This window comes from Engystomops pustulosus, chromosome 2 (assembly GCF_040894005.1).
Source record: "Engystomops pustulosus chromosome 2, aEngPut4.maternal, whole genome shotgun sequence".
Lineage (NCBI taxonomy): Eukaryota > Metazoa > Chordata > Amphibia > Anura > Leptodactylidae > Engystomops > Engystomops pustulosus.
The window spans coordinates 157,510,054-157,528,479 of record NC_092412.1 but is presented as its reverse complement, the minus strand read 5'-3'; the positions used below and the strand labels follow the sequence as shown (position 1 = coordinate 157,528,479).

Genomic DNA, 18,426 nt, shown 5'->3' with positions numbered 1-18,426 from the left:
ACTTTTATTTACGAAAGGGGAATACCGTATATACTCGAGTATAAGCCGACCCGAGTATAAGCCGAGACCCCTAATTTCAACACAAAAAACTGGGACAACCTATTGACTCGAGTATAAGCCGAGGGTGGGAAATGCATTGGTTACAGCCTACCAGTATATAGTCTGCCCAACCCCTGTAGCATACAGCCTGCCCAGCCCCTGTAGTAGGAAAAAAAATAACACTGTACTCATCTTCCCGACGTCCCCCATAGGTCCTCTTCTGTCTCAGACTGTCTCAGACAGAAGAGGACCTATGGGTGACGTCAGAAAGGTGAGTTTTGTCTTTATGTTTTTAGTTGACTCGAATATAAGCCGAGTTAGGGTTTTTGAGCACAAATTTTGTGCTGAAAAACTAGGCTTATACTCGAGTATATAAGGTATACACTTATATACAAATACAAATCAGCATTAAAAAACTTAATGTAAGAATAGCCCCTTTTAAAAGGCTGTGGAGCAGTAAATAAATAATTTGGGAAGTTAATGTTTTGGAAGCTGCAAGGACACTGATCTGTCAACTATGTGAGGGGTCAAACTATGATGCCTAGACCACTCAGAGCGTCTCCAAAGCTCCAGATCTTTATGTGGTGTTCCTGTTATCCAGCAGATGTAATTGGTCAAGGACATGGGAATCCAAATTACACTAACAGCCTATATTGAGGTTTTGGTCAAAAATGCATTCTGCTCTGCCTGGCCCAAGAAATATCAATTTCCCTGATGGGAACACAACATATCCCTTCCTAAATGTATACTAGCCCAGATATGAACAAATACTTAAAAAAGACATGTCACCAGAATTATACCACCCTGACTAACTATGCCTTCAGATAAAAGGTTACATGTACACCCTATATCCACTAAAATTAGCTGCCAGTGAGGCACTGTACTTTAATTGAAATCAGTTTTCTGATCAGCAAATTGGCTTTCCTAACTCATAACTTCTGGCTTTGACTCTTCTCTCTCCTGGGCTGCCTGTCAAAGATGCCCCCATATTTTGACTGACAGCTCTGCCTTGTGTTACATTCACATCATATGACCAGACTGAGATCATCTCGGGTCCTTTAGCCTCCTAATATTAGCAAACTGTACCCGTACTGTATGTATCTGATGACCTGAATTCACAGCAGCCTCCATGGAGGATGAAGAAGAGTAGAAATCCATGGAGGCTGCTGTGATTTCATGTCATCGGATACATACACGGGGTACATTTTGCACATGTAAAGGGTACAGAAGGACATGACATGAACTGCTGAATAGTCAGGAGGTTAACAAGAAAGTAGGAAACCGTCTAAAGAGATCAGCAAGATCTAGGGAAACCGGGAAGGGAAAACTGTCCCTTACTCTAAGGCTAATCTGGTCCCTGTCTGCTGCTGATGGTCAGCTTATCTGTCCTAGCTTTGGACCCAACAATTTCTCTCGGAACACGAAGACCTTTCCAGATAGTTGGAAAAAGGACTAAAGGATACTAGGGTCTGGTGTACTAAATTTGGACCTCCGTAATGAAACAATTGTTACAAGTAAAAATTTGGTGAACAAGCAATCCCTGTATGCCCACAAACACACAACTGATACTGATGCAGGAAGAAGGGTAATAGAGCGGACAGGAATAACAGGTAACTACCAGAGCAGGTCCCAAAAACACTCACTAGAAAATAAACACAGACAAAGGGGAACCGACAGGAAAGTGGTGAGTGAATACAGGAGAAAGGACAAACTTCACAGAATCTCTCACCTAAGTCAAAGAAACAAGCTACATAGTAAGTAAAGATATTCCTACAGAACAGAGCCAGGGATAAGCTGCAGATACAACAATACCTAGCAAATACCGATTGACAAAACCAGCCTTAAATGGATCCTGACTACCCCTTATAGGATAATATAAATGAACACAGCTATGGGTGGGAGAGATGGGAGAGGACTGTCAAGCAAGACACCCCCACCTCTGATTCCAGGTAATACAAGATAAAAATGATTTATGGGGATGTGAAGGAAATGCTTTATAGCTAAAAGAAGTGTTTCAAGTAGGTAATAGGGCTCTATAGGAACCTGCCACTAGCTGTATATGTGCAAATTTGGTGACAGGTTCCCTTTAACCCCTTAACGCTGAAGCCACTTTTCACCTTCCTGACACGGCCCATTTTTTCAAATCTGCCCTGTGTCACTATAAATGGTTATAACTTCGGAACGCTTTAACATATCCAAGTGATTTTAAAATTGTTTTCTCGTGACACATTGTACTACAGGTTAGTTGAAAAATTTTGGTGGTATGTTTTGCATTTATTTATGAGAAAATCAGATATTTGGTGAAAATTTGGAAAAATTCTTGATTTTCGACCTTCAAAATGTTCTAATTTTTCTAATTTATGTGGACATGGTTTTTTATGCATACTCTTATTTTTGTAGGATGTTATGGGCCTTTAAACTTTAGGTGCGATTTTTCACATTTTCATAAAAAACGCAAAATCTGCTCAGGTTTCAAATCACTTTGAGAGGCCTAAATAAAGTAAAACCCCATAAATTACTCCATTATTGAAACTACACCCCTCAACGTACGTAAAACAACTTTTATGAAGTTTGTTAACCCTTTAATTGTTTTACAGGGGTTAAAACAAAATTGGATACAATTTTGAAAGTAAAATTTTTTTGGCTAAATTAATGTGTTTTTCAAAAAATTTACAAATTCTCAGTGGATAAAATACCAAAACGCTCCACAAAATTTGATACCCAATCTCTTCCGTGTATAACAATACCCCATATGTGGTGGTAACCTGTTGTATGGGCACACGCCAGGGCATCGAAGGGAAGCTGCGCCATTCAGAGCAGATTATGCATTGTCACTTTTTATTGGCTATACAATCTTTATTTTTTGGCAATTTGGACATAAAAGGGCTTATTTTCTGCGACATGAGATGCACTTTACAAATACTTCATTTTAGTGGGTCATTAGCTTAGTGATGAGATTTTATTAACTCTTGAATGTATGGGTGAAAAGAAAATTGTCAATTTTGGTTTACTTTTCATATTTTTTGGGGGTCGTACACCGTACACTAAAAATACTATATTATCTTTATTCTATAGGTCACTATGATTACGGTGATACCTAATTTATATAGTTTTTCATTTATTTTTACAATTTTACTGGATAAAAACTAATATAGAGGAAATCTCATTTGTTTTTGCATTGCCATCTTTTCAGAGACGTTACTTTAATATTTTTTGGTTGACAGAGCTAGTTTAGGACTGAGCTAGTTTATCCACTGATCACTTGTTCAAGCTCTTCTTCACATTACACAGTGTAATACAGATGTATTACACTGTGTAATGTAACACACTGAGCATGCTGCTCATGCTGCTCAGCTGCTGCTCATGCTAATGTAACACATGCTGCGCATGCTCAGTGTGTTACAGTCGGGTCCAGCCAGAAGGCAGGGACCCCGCACACAGAGGATGATCGCGCAGCCCCGGGCACCAGCAGTCAGGAGCCGGTGCCAGAAGCATGACATAATAGTACTGCATTTTGCGGGAACGCACCTCCCGCGATGCAGTACTATTACGTCAAATATCGGGAAGGGGTTAAAGGAAATCTACCACCAGGATCAAGGATTGTAAACTAAACACACTTATAAGCTAAAAGAAAAGCAGATCCTGCACACACATGCATGTGTCACAAAAAGGCTATATGACAATTCATGTCTATCAGTTACAGAACTTTGATAACTTCACCACCACCATGTCCTCAGTTCCGTGCACATCTCAAATTTTTTTCTCTGTCCCTTGTCTTGGGCCGGGCGACAGATGTGGGTCCTGGAAAGGACCAGGCCTGGTTGCAGTATCACACCCTGTGAATGTGATTTTGGACACTTATCGACTGATACAGAAGTGCTGTGCCCTATGTTATGCACCAAAAGCTGATGTATTTTTATGGCATAAACAATATGGTATAGCACAAGGCAATTCACGGTGAATAGGGATGAGCAGACCTGAAGTTTAAATTGTGGTCTGACGGCTGCCTATCCTAACTACCAGCCATGGCTTTGACTGGTAAGGGGTACAATATGTTTGGGTTGCACGTGACACATCCAGCCATGGACCCAAACTAAAAAGCAATCCTGTTAATCCCTAATGGGCAGCTATGCATAACAAATAATAACTAATAAAAGGTGGAAAGTTTGACTAGACAATTCTAAACTAAGACTGTATGCTAAATGATAAGCAGCATTAAATATGTCAAAACAAGTCACTTGATACTTGAGGCTCTTTATTTTCCTTTGTTTGGGAAACTGTCTAGTTTTATTGAAAATGAAATAAGTCACAACAAATATAGGCACCACATTTCTTTTAACTGCATAACTTCTGTGGTTTTTACAGGAGCATTTTCTGGACCGGTACACGTGGATCCACATGGCACTGCAGTGTGGGGAAAGAACATAACTTTGAAGTGTTTAATTGAGGTCAATGAAACAATAACCCAGATCTCATGGGAAAAAGTCACAGGCAAAAGTACTCAGACCATAGCTGTACAGCATCCAATCTACGGAACATCTTTTCATGAATCGTTTCAGAATAGAACATCTTTTAAAAATACATCACTCCATGATGCAACCATTGTTATTAATAATGTAGACTTTTCCGATGCTGGGGAATACATATGCAAAGCAGTTACATTTCCCCTTGGAAATGTGCAGTCATCGACTACTGTTACAGTACTTGGTAAGTCTGTATGATGTGCATGATTACTTGTGTTACCAGAAATATTTCATTCTAACACTGCTGATTATTTGCTGTAGGTTTATTTTGTAATGTGCCCCATTAAACTACTAATCTCTCAGGTAGGGTGTGAAATGTCCATTATAGAATTCCCTCTTGATAATCTGAAATCTTGCCCATTCAATGTATAGAATCTCCTTTGAAGTCATGAGCAGTAATGCACAGACAGTCGCATATAGTGTTGCCATCTTGACAGTGCATCCTCCATACTGTAACTGCAATTGTATCAGATTTAGAACCGGTAGGTCGGGGATGGCCAACAGAGGTAATGGTGTGCCTTTGCTTTTTAGATAACATTTTGGGGTAGCAACAAGACAGAAGAGTCGAAAAAACACAGGTTAGTATGTGCGCGCTGCCCCTACAGCTAAAATATACACTCACCGGCCACTTTATTAGGTACACCATGCTAGTAACGGGTTGGACCCCCTTTTGCCTTCAGAACTACCTCAATTCTTCGTGGCATAGATTCAACAAGGTGCTGGAAGCATTCCTCAGAGATTTTGGTCCATATTGACATGATGGCATCACACAGTTGCCGCAGATTTGTCGGCTGCACATCCATGATGCGAATCTCCCGTTCCACCACATCCCAAAGATGCTCTATTGCAGTGGTGACGAACCTATGGCACGGGTGCCAGAGGTGGCACTCGGAGCTATTTCTGTGGGCACTCAGACCATCACTCCAGGATAGAGTTCACCAAATAGGACCAAATCCACCAAATCTTCCTGCAGTCCCAGGCAACTTAAGAGATGCCACTATTTTAAAGCAACACTTCATTGGCTGTTTGGAACTGCGGGAAAAGTGAGAAGGTGTGGACAGAACTGCATTATCTTTGGAGGTCCTCCTGCTGGACCAGCCATTCTTCCTCTACAGAGCGACCTGGGAGAGAAGCTACAACGAGACTTTGAATTTGCCCTCCTTCTTTCAACTGTATTGGTGTCCTCAGGGGGCCGATATGATTGAAAGATGTGGATGAACAGATAACAATAAGTTACTGCCTAAAATGTCATGTTGGCACTTCCCGGTAAATATGTGGATTTTGGTTGTAGTTTGGGCACTTGGTCTCCAAAAGGTTCTCCATCACTGCTCTATTGGATTGAGATCTGGTAACTGTGGAGGCCATTTGAGTACAATGAACTCCTTGTCATGTTCAAAAAACCAGTCTGAGATGATTGCAGCTTTATGACATGGCGCATTATCCTGCTGAAAGTAGCCATCAGATGTTGGGTACATTGTGGTCATAAAGGGATGGACATGGTCAGCAACAATACTCAGGTAGGCTGTGGCGTTGCAACGATGCTCAATTGGTACCAAGGGGCCCAAAGAGTGCCAAGAAAATATTCCCCCACACCATGACACCACCACCACCAGCCTGAACCGTTGATACAAGGCAGGATGGATCCATGCTTTCATGTTGTTGACGCCAAATTCTGACGCTACCATCCGAATGTCGCAGCAGAAATCGAGACTCATCAGACCAGGCAACGTTTTTCCAATCTTCTACTGTCCAATTTCGATGAGCTTGTGCAAACTGTAGCCTCAGTTTCCTGTCCTTAGCTGAAAGGAGTGGCACCCGGTGTGGTCTTCTGCTGCTGTAGCCCATCTGCCTCAAAGTTCGACGTACTGTGCATTCAGAGATGCTCTTCTGCCTACCTTGGTTGTAACGGGTGGCGATTTGAGTCACTGTTGCCTTTCTATCAGCTCGAACCAGTCAGCCCATTCTCCTCTGACCTTTGGCATCAACAAGGCATTTCCGCCCACAGAACTGCCGCTCACTGGATGTTTTTTCTTTTTCGGACCATTCTCTGTAAACCCTAGAGATGGTTGTGCGTGAAAATCCCAGTAGATCAGCAGTTTCTGAAATACTCAGACCAGCCCTTCTGGCACCAACAACCATGCCACGTTCAAAGGCACTCAAATCCACTTTCTTCCCCATACTGATGCTCGGTTTGAACTGCAGGAGATTGTCTTGACCATGTCTACATGCCTAAATGCACTGAGTTGCCGCCATGTGATTGGCTGATTAGAAATGAAGTGTTAACGAGCAGTTGGACAGGTGTACCTAATAAAGTGGCCGGTGAGTGTATATATATTATAGAGGTGGACTTCAAGGTGTGTAGAAAGTTTTTTTGAAGTATTTATTTCTTAATTGGTGGAAGTCCACCAATTAAGAAATAAATACTTTAAAAAACTTTCTACACACCTTGAAATCCACATCTATAATATATATATATTTTAGCTGTAGGGGCAGCGCGCACATACTAACCTGTGTTTTTTCGACTCTTCTGTCTTCTTGCTACCTCTTAATTAGACCGTAGGTACTCCTGCATGCCACAGGGTTCGCTGCAGCCCCTCCCTATCCTATTTTCCATATACAACCTTTACTACCATAGCTCTGTATATCCTCAAGACTTAAGGCGCCACGTGTTCCCTTAACACTATAGATAACATTTTGACAGCCTAAGATTTAGTGATTAGCAGTTTTAGTTAGACTAGTACTTACAGAAATAGTCCTTTTGTTCAATTCTGGTTTAATTCTGGTATAATTCAGTTTGTGCACTTAAGGGGTTATTAAAGGGGTATATTTAAGACAAGATTCCACTAGGATCTACTAGGATAACAAAATAACACATTCTCTAATTCACTAGCAAACAGTCCGATTGTGGAGCAACACAGCAAGTATAATGGATCAAGTTCAATGGTGGGTGTACACCTCCAACAAAGCCGATCCGCAGGTTTGCAAGATCAAATATCCAAAAAATTCAATGAGGCAGCACTCCGGTAAGTATAAAGGTGGTCTTTATTCACCCATGCAATATAAGGTGCAACGTTTCAGCTCATCCATAGAGCATTATCGAGCATTCCATATGCTTGATAATGCTCTATGGATGAGCTGAAACGTTGCACCTTATATTGCCATGGGTGAATTAAGACCACCTTTATACTTACTGTAGTGCATTTTTTTGGATATGCTCTAATTCACTGTTATTAAAATAAATATAGCATTTGACAGATATAATTCCAACCTGTCTCTATCAGTCTTGTATACAATTTTGGATGCCCCTGGATATGACCATATATCTTCTGACTATGGTGTGATCCCACCATAGTCAGAAGATTTACGGTCCTATACAGGGGCATCCAAAATTGTATACAAGACTGATAGAGACAGGTTGGAATTATATCTGTCAAATGCTATATTATGAATAGCTTCTCCTGTCTGCATGGCTGCAGTTCTCTCTGCCTCCTGCCCCAGCCTGGACACAGGCACATCCTGCTGGCAAGCAAACAAACAAGATAAGGTCTTTATTTGGGAGGGAGGCATATAGCATACAATGCTGCTCTCATTTTTGTTATATTATTTTATGGGGTTTATCTGCACCGCTACTTCTGTACAAATGCAATGTTCATGATTGCATTATGAACTCCCTTGAGGAGGATGCTTGCTGTTTGTAAGTTATGTTTTAAATAGAATTGAAAATAAAGCCTTTAAAGAATATGCACACATAATGGCACACAAACACCATGCAAATGCAGTGGGATTACCTCTAGCTGCTAGGCTGCTCCTGTACTTAATATAGTGTGTATGTGGGTATGGGAAGCACTGTATACTAAAATGAGCCGCTCAGCCTGTGATGTTTATGCTAATGTAAAATTATACATTATGTTGACATGGGGTTCAGCCTTCTAGTTACAGAAGGCTGTAATTTTTTGTGATTATAAACGATTATGCAAAATGTGGTGTGATCAGATAAGGAGGACAACAGAGTAGGGTGCATTCTAAATGATAAAGGTTTCTAAGCCTGACTTCAAGATGTATAGTCCCTAAAGACAAATTGACTCCACTGCTCTAAACTAAATAATTAAGTTGCCGAATTTTGGGGGGGGGGCTATGAAAAAAATTGTCTACTAGTAAGTGGACTGTATTATTATTATTATTATCTTTTACATTATTTTTCCAAAATGTACACGTATATTGTAGAGTATATCAATCTCCAGGTAGGGATGCAGGGCCGGATTATAGGGGGGGTTTCAGGGAGAGCACGCCACGGGGCCCCCACCACTTTGCCCTTGAATGGGCCCCCACACAACTGTATACAGTTATTATAGGGGGCTGTATATATTTATAGGGAGGCTGTATATAGTTAATGCTGTGGAACTGTATATAGGTAATGTTGGGGGGCTGTATATAGTGATTACTGTTGGGCTGTATATAGCTATTGCTGAGGGATTGTATACCGTGATTACGGGGGGTGTATATATTTATTACTGTGGGAGCTGTATATAGTGATTACTGGAAGCTGTATACAGCGATTGCTGGGGGAGATGTATATAGTGATTACGGGGAGCTGTATACAGCGATTGCTGGGGGAGATGTATATAGTGATTACGGGGAGCTGTATATAGTGATTGCTGGGGGAGCTGTATATAGTGATTGCTGGGGGAGCTGTATATAGTGATTGCTGGGGGAGCTGTATATAGTGATTGCTGGGGGAGCTGTATATAGTGATTTCTGGGAGGCTGTATATAGTGATTGCTGGGAGGCTGTATATAGTGATTGCTGGGAGGCTGTATATAGTGATTGCTGGGAGGCTGTATAGCTGGGGGGAGCTGTATATAGTGATTGCTGGGGGGAGCTGTGTATTATGATTGCTTGGGAGGCTGTATATAGCGGTTGTTGGGGGAGCTCTATATAGTGGTTGCTGGGAGCTGTATATAGTGATTACTGGGGAGCAGTATATAGTTATTGCTGGGGAGCAGCATATAGCGATAGCTGTTCCCTGTCTGGACTACATTCAGTGGGGGCCCCCACCAGATTTTGCGCCCCGGGGGCCCTGTAATCCGGTCCTGTAGGGATAAGCATTATAAACCGTGAGCAAAGCCTTTTTTAGATGAAATGTGTTAATTGATGTTCACATCCGATTAGGACACTCCTTTACAGAACCAGCTGTTTGCACACTTATAAAAATAATGGACAAAAGTGAAGCTTAACTGCCTGTTATAGTCATTTGGGTCTTTTGAGCACTGTGGTGCTTGTTAAACACAGCAAAGGGGACATACATATTTTTTTAACTCCTGCATCAAAGAAGAACAAATATCCCATTCCTATTGTGATCCAATCTAAATCTCTAGCAGTCCGTTGTAGCTTTTATCTGTCATTTATTGTGCAGGTCTGATGTATTTCTCTTTTACTATCTGCTGATATTCTTCAGTGTAAAATTGTGTGTATGAAATGTGCCGTGTAATTTTTGGTAGTATTGCTATTGTGTTTTTATAATGGAATTGGGTAATTTTATCTTTCAGTTGAGCCTACTGTAAGTTTAACAAAAGGACCGCACCTGTTAATGGATGGTGCAAATGAAACTGTAGCAGCCACCTGCACAGCAGCTACAGGGAAACCTGCTGCAGACATACATTGGGAAGAGTCTCTCGGGGTAGCAGAGGCCAATTCTACAACATTTGCAAATAAAACTGTGACCGTTATTAGCCAATACAAGTTGATCCCAACCAGATTTGCAAGGAGGAGAAATATAACCTGCATCGTAAAGCACCCTGCTTTGGAAAGTGATATTCGGTATCCGTTCACATTGGACATAAAATGTAAGTACGACCATTGCTCTCTGTCTCATGTTTTTCCATTTGGTGTTACTATTAAGAGGTCAATTGCTATTGTTTTTACATTTATTTATTCCTGGAAACTTTATTAGAGTGATGTAAGCCGGGGTCCTGGGTTTAAGTCCCATCCAGGTCAACATCTGCAAAGAGTTTGTATGTTCTCTCTGTATTTGCATGGGTTTACTCTGGGTCCTCTGGTTTCCTCCCACACTCCAAATCATAGTGGTAGGTTGATTAGATTGTGAGCCCCATGGAGACAGGGACTGATTTGGCAAGCTCTGTGTAATGTCTTTATCTAGACAGCCAGCCTAACCCAGCTTTCCCAAAGTCCTGAATGTCTGTCTGTTTTTTTCAGCAAAACCACTCAGCTCAGGGATTAACTAAGATATGATCCTGCATCAGTGTAGCTACAGCATTCTCACGGTAGCTTCATAATGCATCAAATCAAATGGTAGGTTTCCTTTAAGTTCTCTAGAACAACACATATCCAGGTCTGAGGATCTGTTGTCAATCCAACATTTAAGGGAACAGACAAAATTAACTGTTTGTGGGCTCTCATGATCACCTTTGCTGTGTTAGAGAGACGAGACAGAAGTTTAGTTGAATGAGGTCAAATTACTAAGAAAATACAGATTATCTGTGAAAAATCTGTGGTGCTTAGCACCATCTTTCCTTGAAAGTTTATGAACCCACATTTATATAGAAACAATATTGCAAACTCATCATTTAGTGGTGGAGGATAAAAGAGAGAAATAGGGGTGCCAATGGATGAATCAATTTTGGTATGGAATGTTTCTGAAACATGGATTGACGGAGTCGGCACAACTCGAATAAGCCTGCAGAAGGACTGGAGGTGCTCCTTCCATGTCCAAAGGATCGGGTTGTAGAAAGCCGTAGTTATCCCCCTTTTAGTGCAAGTTGCTATACCGATTTTTGGAAGTTAGAAACATTTACTTTTATTAAAAGTAAAAGAAAATGCAGACAAAAAAACACATGCAAAATGGGACAACTAGAAGTCTGCCTTGTATGCAGACTTTCTCTAGGATCTGCTAACTTGAAGTTATTAAACTTATCCAGTTATTTACTGGAAATTTGTGCTGAAACATCCATAATTAATAATCACATTGAATAAACAAAGTGCAGTTAACCTATTTAGATGTGTAAAGCTCTCTTACAAGATAAACACAAAAATCTTTAACAACATAATGTAGAGACAAGTGAGAAGATGACAGCCTCGCATTACTGTTTACTTTCTGTAGCTGCGTGCAGATGGAGGCAGATTCAGAAATTTCCAGATATGTGAACTTTAATCAGGTGTTGTCTGAGAAATGACTACCTATGTATGAATGCTGCTACCACCACTCCCTTATTAGGGAAAGTGAGGATTCCTTCTGGCTTTTCTGGAGTCAGACAAAATGTATAAATGGAAAAGCTTGTACACAGATGCTATATTTATACATTCCAAGTGCGAGGCTGCTCATCTTTCCATGTGTATTGCCCTAATTCTAGCTGTGCTCATGAAGCAGCAGATGTTTAGAGCAGCCTGTTGTTGGAAATATTATGCCGTCTTCCGTAGGTTTATTTATTAAAGCTACATTTTATTCACTCTATGAAGTGGAGGAGGTTTAGAAAATCTTTATATTCTTTATCTATTACATAACTGATTTGTTTCACATGAAATTGGTGTGACTTCTCCATGAGTATAAGTTCTGTAGAGTTTTGGAGTAGTTTTTTCAAAATCAAAAGAGGGTCACATGAGAGAATACGCCAAATCTCACATAATGAATTAACAAGGGATAAGGCATGTTGAATTTCAGCATATGAATTCTTGTTCCCCGTAGGAGATAAACCAGTATGAGAGGGATTTGGCAGTAGCCCACTCCTCTCAATGCATTAAAATATACAGAATTGTAAGCATGGACCTAAAATACAGCTTTTCTTTCAATGATTTAGATGCACCTGAAGTTTCAATCACTGGTTATGATGGCAATTGGTTTGTTGGCAGAAAGGCTGTTCAACTGAAGTGTAATGCTGATGCTAATCCCCCACCCACCGAGATAAAATGGACCAGGTAAAGTCATTTCTGCTCACTTATAGGCACTTGTTTTGTGTCTGGCAGACATTGTACTAGTTGAGAGTTCCTGCCATGATACATTGCTAATTCCATGGACAACATTAGCATCAAGAAATTTCAGAATGAAAATACTTTTACACAACGGGACTGAACTATCACTAATGGGGCTGATTTTGATGTGGTTTTCCAGCGCCTTATGGTTGCACTCGAACAACATTTAGTGTAGACCACGGAAGCATGCGCCTCATGTGCTGCTGCCAGTGCAGTCCGTGTGCACCAAAAGTCGCACCTTGCAGCTTAAAGATCAGTACTTCAGTATTGGCAAACATTTACATATTTACTGGGAAGAGCTTTACAATCTTTCATAAATACGGTATAATTGCAGTGTGTGCTGAATATCCAAGCTTCTGTAAAAAAAAAAAATTTTGCCGTCTTTTTGGATAATTTTTTTTTTTTTTTAATAATGTGCCTACAGCCAGTTAAACATTATAAGAGTCGAGTTGAAATTTGCTTTGTCACCTAATTCATCACACCCTGCAATACAAGCTGCACAAGTAAAAAATGTCCAATTTGTAATTTAAACATATTACTAAATCTTATTTTTAGCCCTCAAAAGCTTTAACTATATAAAATTTTCACTTTCCTCAGCCTTTGAATACAGAAGGTGCTACATTGTTTCTCTTTTAACCTTTACCACACACTAATTTATTAATTTGTGATGGAGCAACACAAGTCTCAAGTATTTTTGAATTGGCAAGAAAATTATATTATAGGTTGCATGTGTATTCAGCTCCTTGTACTCTGATACCCTAAATATAATCCAATGGTGTAAATTTATCAAAAGCTCCTGAGAGCAAAAGTGTTCTAGTTGATCATGGTAACCTATCAGAGCTCAGATTTCAGTTTCCCACAGCAGTTTATGAAAATGAAGCATAGTGATGGCATTGTGATGCTGTTGGGATGCTTTGCTTCAGCTGGGACTTGGAAGCTGCTTAGAGCTAATGGGAAGAGGGATGAAGCTAAATACAGGGCAATCCTGGAGGAAAACCTGTTAGAGACGTCAAAAGAATTGAGACTTGGAGTAGGCTTACTTTCTAACAACCCTAAGCATACAGCCAAAGCTACAATGGGATGGTTTAAATCAAAGTATATTCAACTGTTAAGATGGCCCAGACCTAAATCCTATTGAGAAGGGCTACTGGGGTTGTGCCCTACATGCTGAAGATTCACAGGCTGTTAGAACGTCTCTCGCTGAGACACGCTGAAAGATGGGATGCAAAAAAAAAAAAGGACTGGAAAATTGCAATAGGACTTCAGTGCTAAAATAATAGGTTTAACTAGTTCACGACCACCCGCCGTGTATTCACGCCGGGCGGCGGGCCCCGTTGCATGGAGAGGGCTCACGGGGTGTTATCACAGCGATATGGCGGCGCATGGGCGTTGCCATCTTGCCTAGGATCGTCGCTCCCTGTGACGTCATCGGGGAGCGTTGATCCGTCGCCATGACAGCCTCGGGTTTTTACCCGTTCATTACAATGTGCTGATAGCACACAGTAATGAATGAGGAGGAAAATCCCCATATACTGCCATGCTGTAGTATGGCAGTAAATGATAGGATCGATCAGACAACCCAGGGTTTAAAGGGCCCTAGGGATTCTGAAAAATAGTAAAAAAAAAAAAAAAAAAAGCGCCCAAAGTTGAAAATGGCACTTTTTTTCCATTTTGAAAAATATAAAAAAAATCTATAAAAAGTGATCAAAAGGTCGTATAGTCCTAAAAATGATATCATTGAAAATATTATCAAATATCGCAAAAATGACACCACCAACAGCTCTGTACAACAAAGTATAAAAAAGTTATTAGCGCAAGAAGATGGCAAAATCAAAAAGAAAAATTGTACAGGAGGTTTTAATTTTTGTAAATATTTGAAAACATTTTAAACCTATATAAATTTGATATCCCCGTGATCGTACGGAGCCAATGAATAAAGTAGACATGTCATTTGGGGCGCACAGTGAAAGCTGTAATATCCAAGCCCACAAGAAAACGGCGCAAATTCGTTTTTTCACCATTTTCACTGCATTTGGAATTTTTTTCCAGCTTCCCAGTACATGGCATAGCATGGCAGGTTAAAATGTGCAACATCCACCTCCTGGGAACTGTCTACTAACTGATATTTTCCACTTGTGAATAATCTTTCTTACAGTAGAATAGTGAAACTAAAATTGTTTACTGAAGGTCTTATTCATGCTCAGAGAGGCTTTTAGGGGCAAAAACAGCTCTTCTCTTATACCATTATTGGTGTATTTTTTTCTTTGGCATTGTGTTAACACACATCTGAATGGACCAGACCCGAATACAAAACTTCTTCTTGAGTGCGTTCACACATGGCAGTAGCGCATGCATTTTCAAATGCATCAGAACAGCTGAGAAGAGGAGATTTGTGTGATTAACATAGCTGTTGACATTGCATTTACAAAATGCATACAAAACCACATGCATTAACACTGTTTTAACGAACTAAAACTGTTTTAACAAACTAATGAGTGAACACATGTGTTAATGCATGCATTAGCATTTTGTAAACACAATGTTAACAGCTATGTAATTGGGCAAATCTCCCCTTCTCAGCTGTTCTGATGCTTTTGAAAATGCATATGTTACTTGTGAACACACCCCGACAGAGGTGGTTACTAAAGGGTATTTGATGAGCAGCACCTGGCCACTACTTATGGCGGGCATACATCGTGTGAATGTAGCCTTAAGGGTGAATGTGGCCTACTACGGTACGGCGGGCATACATCGTGTGAATGTAGCCTTAAGGGTTGAGTTACTTTTTCACATACTGCTGCTGCATTTTGTGCAAGTTTATGTTAAAGTCGTTTAAAGGGAACCTGTCACCATATTTTTCACAAATACACCTAGTGGAAAGTTCCCATACAGCCCTATTAACTGACACCCTTTTTTTAGCTAAAAAATGTTTCCCTCGGATCACCATATATTCAACTTTATAGTTTTACCTGGTATCCAGGCTTGTCTATAGTGAGTCGAGGGGTGGTGTGGCCTCCTCGGGTTGATGTCATCACAGGTCCTTTAGCCGCCTAGGGCTGAATCTAGCAGATCATCCCTTTCTGTGACCAGGGTGACATCATCACAGGTCCTTTAGCTTTTTAACATTAGAAAACTGTACCCCATGCATATATATCTGGCCTAAAGTTTGCTAATCCATAAAATCACAGCATTAAGTGTTCACTGCCTGCAATAACTATTTTTAAATTTTGATAAATCTGGCATTTTGGGAAGCAGCGATTATAGTTTTCTATAAATGATTTGGACTTTTTGTTTTTTATTTAAACTTTTACATTTTTTACTTTACCCATAAGGTACTTTCGATCCTAACATATACTACAATACTACAGTACTACCAGCACACTGTTATAGATTGTGCTGAGTGATCATGCTGAGACTCCCAGCTGTCACGGCAACGGATCGCCGTCCATTGACGACTTTGCCAACGGCACATGCATGCCTCCATTTTGGGCTGGATCGTAACAGCCCCACCGCCTGCAATTAGATTCTGCCAACGGCTTTGCCAGCACTGATTGTGGGTGTTAGCAAACAACCACTATGTATGAAGAAGGCTCAACCAACAAGCCCTGTTCATACACCTGCTGCAGAAAGGGGGCAAGTGTTGCTGTTCTTCTTAGGTTTTTTTTTCCATTTCTTTTCCCCAATATGAGTTGTCCCAGAGTTGTGGATCCTCTGCAGGGAGTGTGACATTTTGCATAATGATCAGGAAGGATGGGGACAATAGACAGCAGCTGAAGCAACCACCGGATGGTAGTCACTTCAAGTTTAAGTTCAGCTTTACTCCATTTTGTTTAGTTCCAGTATTAAGTTCCATTTGGCTACTAAATGTTTTATTTAGAAATGTATGCTAATACTGACTTACTCCTTTGTTTTAGTTTCCAATGACCTCTATATAAAGCTTCCTATGCATTTATAGGAATTACGACAATGTAAACCAAGTAATGTAAAAAATGGCAACCCTTTTAACATGTACTAAATGTGGACATTTTCTGTCCTGCACTTAAACATGTTTATAACTTCTATTAATACAGGTTAGATGGACCTTGGCCTGATGGTTTATTAGCTCTCAGTAACACACTACTTTTCAACTCCCCGCTAACCCACAATATGTCTGGGACATATACGTGCAGAGTGGCCAATGCTCTTGGGTACAAAAGTGACCAAAAGATCATCACTATAATAGGTGAGTTGTTTTGGATTGTTGTTGCATAAGATCTACTTATCATCTCCTCTCTCTGTTATTCAGCATTCTTCTAATTTTTCCTATTGGAAAATGCAGCTTCTGCACAAGTCAGCCAGCATTGGGTTACTGGTTATAACAATTTTTAATACTTAAGACTATTTTTTTTCTAAAAATGTTAATTGTTTTTATCTATTTTACACAAAGCTATTTTCAAGAGTTTTGTTAGGTTGCCATTGGTAACAAACTGTGAATTATGTATTTTATGTTTTGCATAAAGGTTTTCTATACTTAGGTTTGGTAATCTTGACTCTCACACAGTTTCTCGTATCAAAGGAAAGAAATAGCATTAGATATTTGAAGATTTTTCTCTTGCCACTAAGCCAAATAAAAGGCTACCTGTTTTGTAGATATTCCTTGTTAGCAGTCATTTCATTATCATCACAGACATGATAACATAAAATAGTATCTCTGATATAGAGAGAGGCTCTGCCTATTAAAATGGAAGATAACTTAACCCATCTCCCATAACTCCCTGCACGGGTGACTGCAAAAGCCCACAATGCTTTTTCATGGAAGTCCTCTCTTATCTACAGGTTTCTGGTGTGTATATAGGTGTTGTAGAACATATCTCTGAATGCTATTACAGGGAATGTATCACCAATGTATAGAAAAATGACAATTTTTTACATTTTTTATGATTCGTTATTAGTTTTCTTTGTCTCCTCTTTTTTTGAGTGCTGCTATCTTGTATGACAGAAATTAAAGGTATAGGCAGCAAAAACATATAGCCTACTCATGGAGATTCTACAGACATCTGTTGTCAATAGTAGAGGCGATGATGTTTTCTGCTATTTTGTATTGTAATCCTGTCTATAAAGTAGATTAGATTAAGGCAGCATTCACAGATTAGACTGCGCTGGAGAGGAGGAGCGGTGACTCCTCCCCTCTCTATTGAAATGCACGCTGTATGTGCCGTAACACAGGAAAAGATAGAACATGGTGCCACGCGCTCCGTGCGGCCATTGCCGTCTATGGGGGATGTATATACGGCCGCAAGCTTTTGGCCGTACATACATCCCCGTACAGTCGTGTGAATGCGGCCTAAATGCATAGATCCCCACAGAATTAGCAAGTATAAGCCTATTCTTAGAATGCAGCGTTGGACAATTTTTTGGCAACTGCTATCACCTATTGTTGATCTAGACAGATGCCGACTGATGGCAGATAACCTCTTAAGGGCTAGTCAGCCAATCCTCGATGAGATAAATATTGCACCCATCTAGCACACTGCTGTTGTATGTTGTTTTTTAAATCCCTTAGATGTGAAGTGGAATGCAGAAATGGTGTGTGAGCTACACGATTTCCATAACTCCCAGAATTAGAACAGCCACATGCAACTGTTTACACAACTCTGGCCAAGACAGGCTACTCTCATTTCAGCTTCTAATGTTGTGTTGAATTTTTCTTATCATTGTTGAGGTAGTAGTTGAAAAGACATTCGTGCTCAGCAACAAATCTACACTCACCGGCCACTTTATTAGGTACACCTGTCCAACTGCTCGTTAACACTTAATTTCTAATCGGCCAATCACATGGCGGCAACAGTGCATTTAGGCATGTAGACATGGTCAAGACAATCTCCTGCAGTTCAAACCGAGC

At 40.3% G+C, this 18,426-nt stretch overlaps 1 protein-coding gene across 3 annotated transcripts in view; it reads left to right on the top strand.

The window, feature by feature from the left end:
• NECTIN3 (nectin cell adhesion molecule 3) overlaps nucleotides 1-18,426 on the top strand; it is a 95,974-nt gene that overhangs the window by 26,961 nt on the left and 50,587 nt on the right. For all 3 annotated transcript variants that reach the window (XM_072137111.1, XM_072137110.1, XM_072137109.1), the window contains exons 2-5: nucleotides 4,405-4,746; nucleotides 10,109-10,405; nucleotides 12,374-12,491; nucleotides 16,616-16,767. In XM_072137111.1, the coding sequence (XP_071993212.1) occupies nucleotides 4,405-4,746; nucleotides 10,109-10,405; nucleotides 12,374-12,491; nucleotides 16,616-16,767 (909 nt within the window). The remainder of the gene's footprint in view (nucleotides 1-4,404; nucleotides 4,747-10,108; nucleotides 10,406-12,373; nucleotides 12,492-16,615; nucleotides 16,768-18,426) is intronic.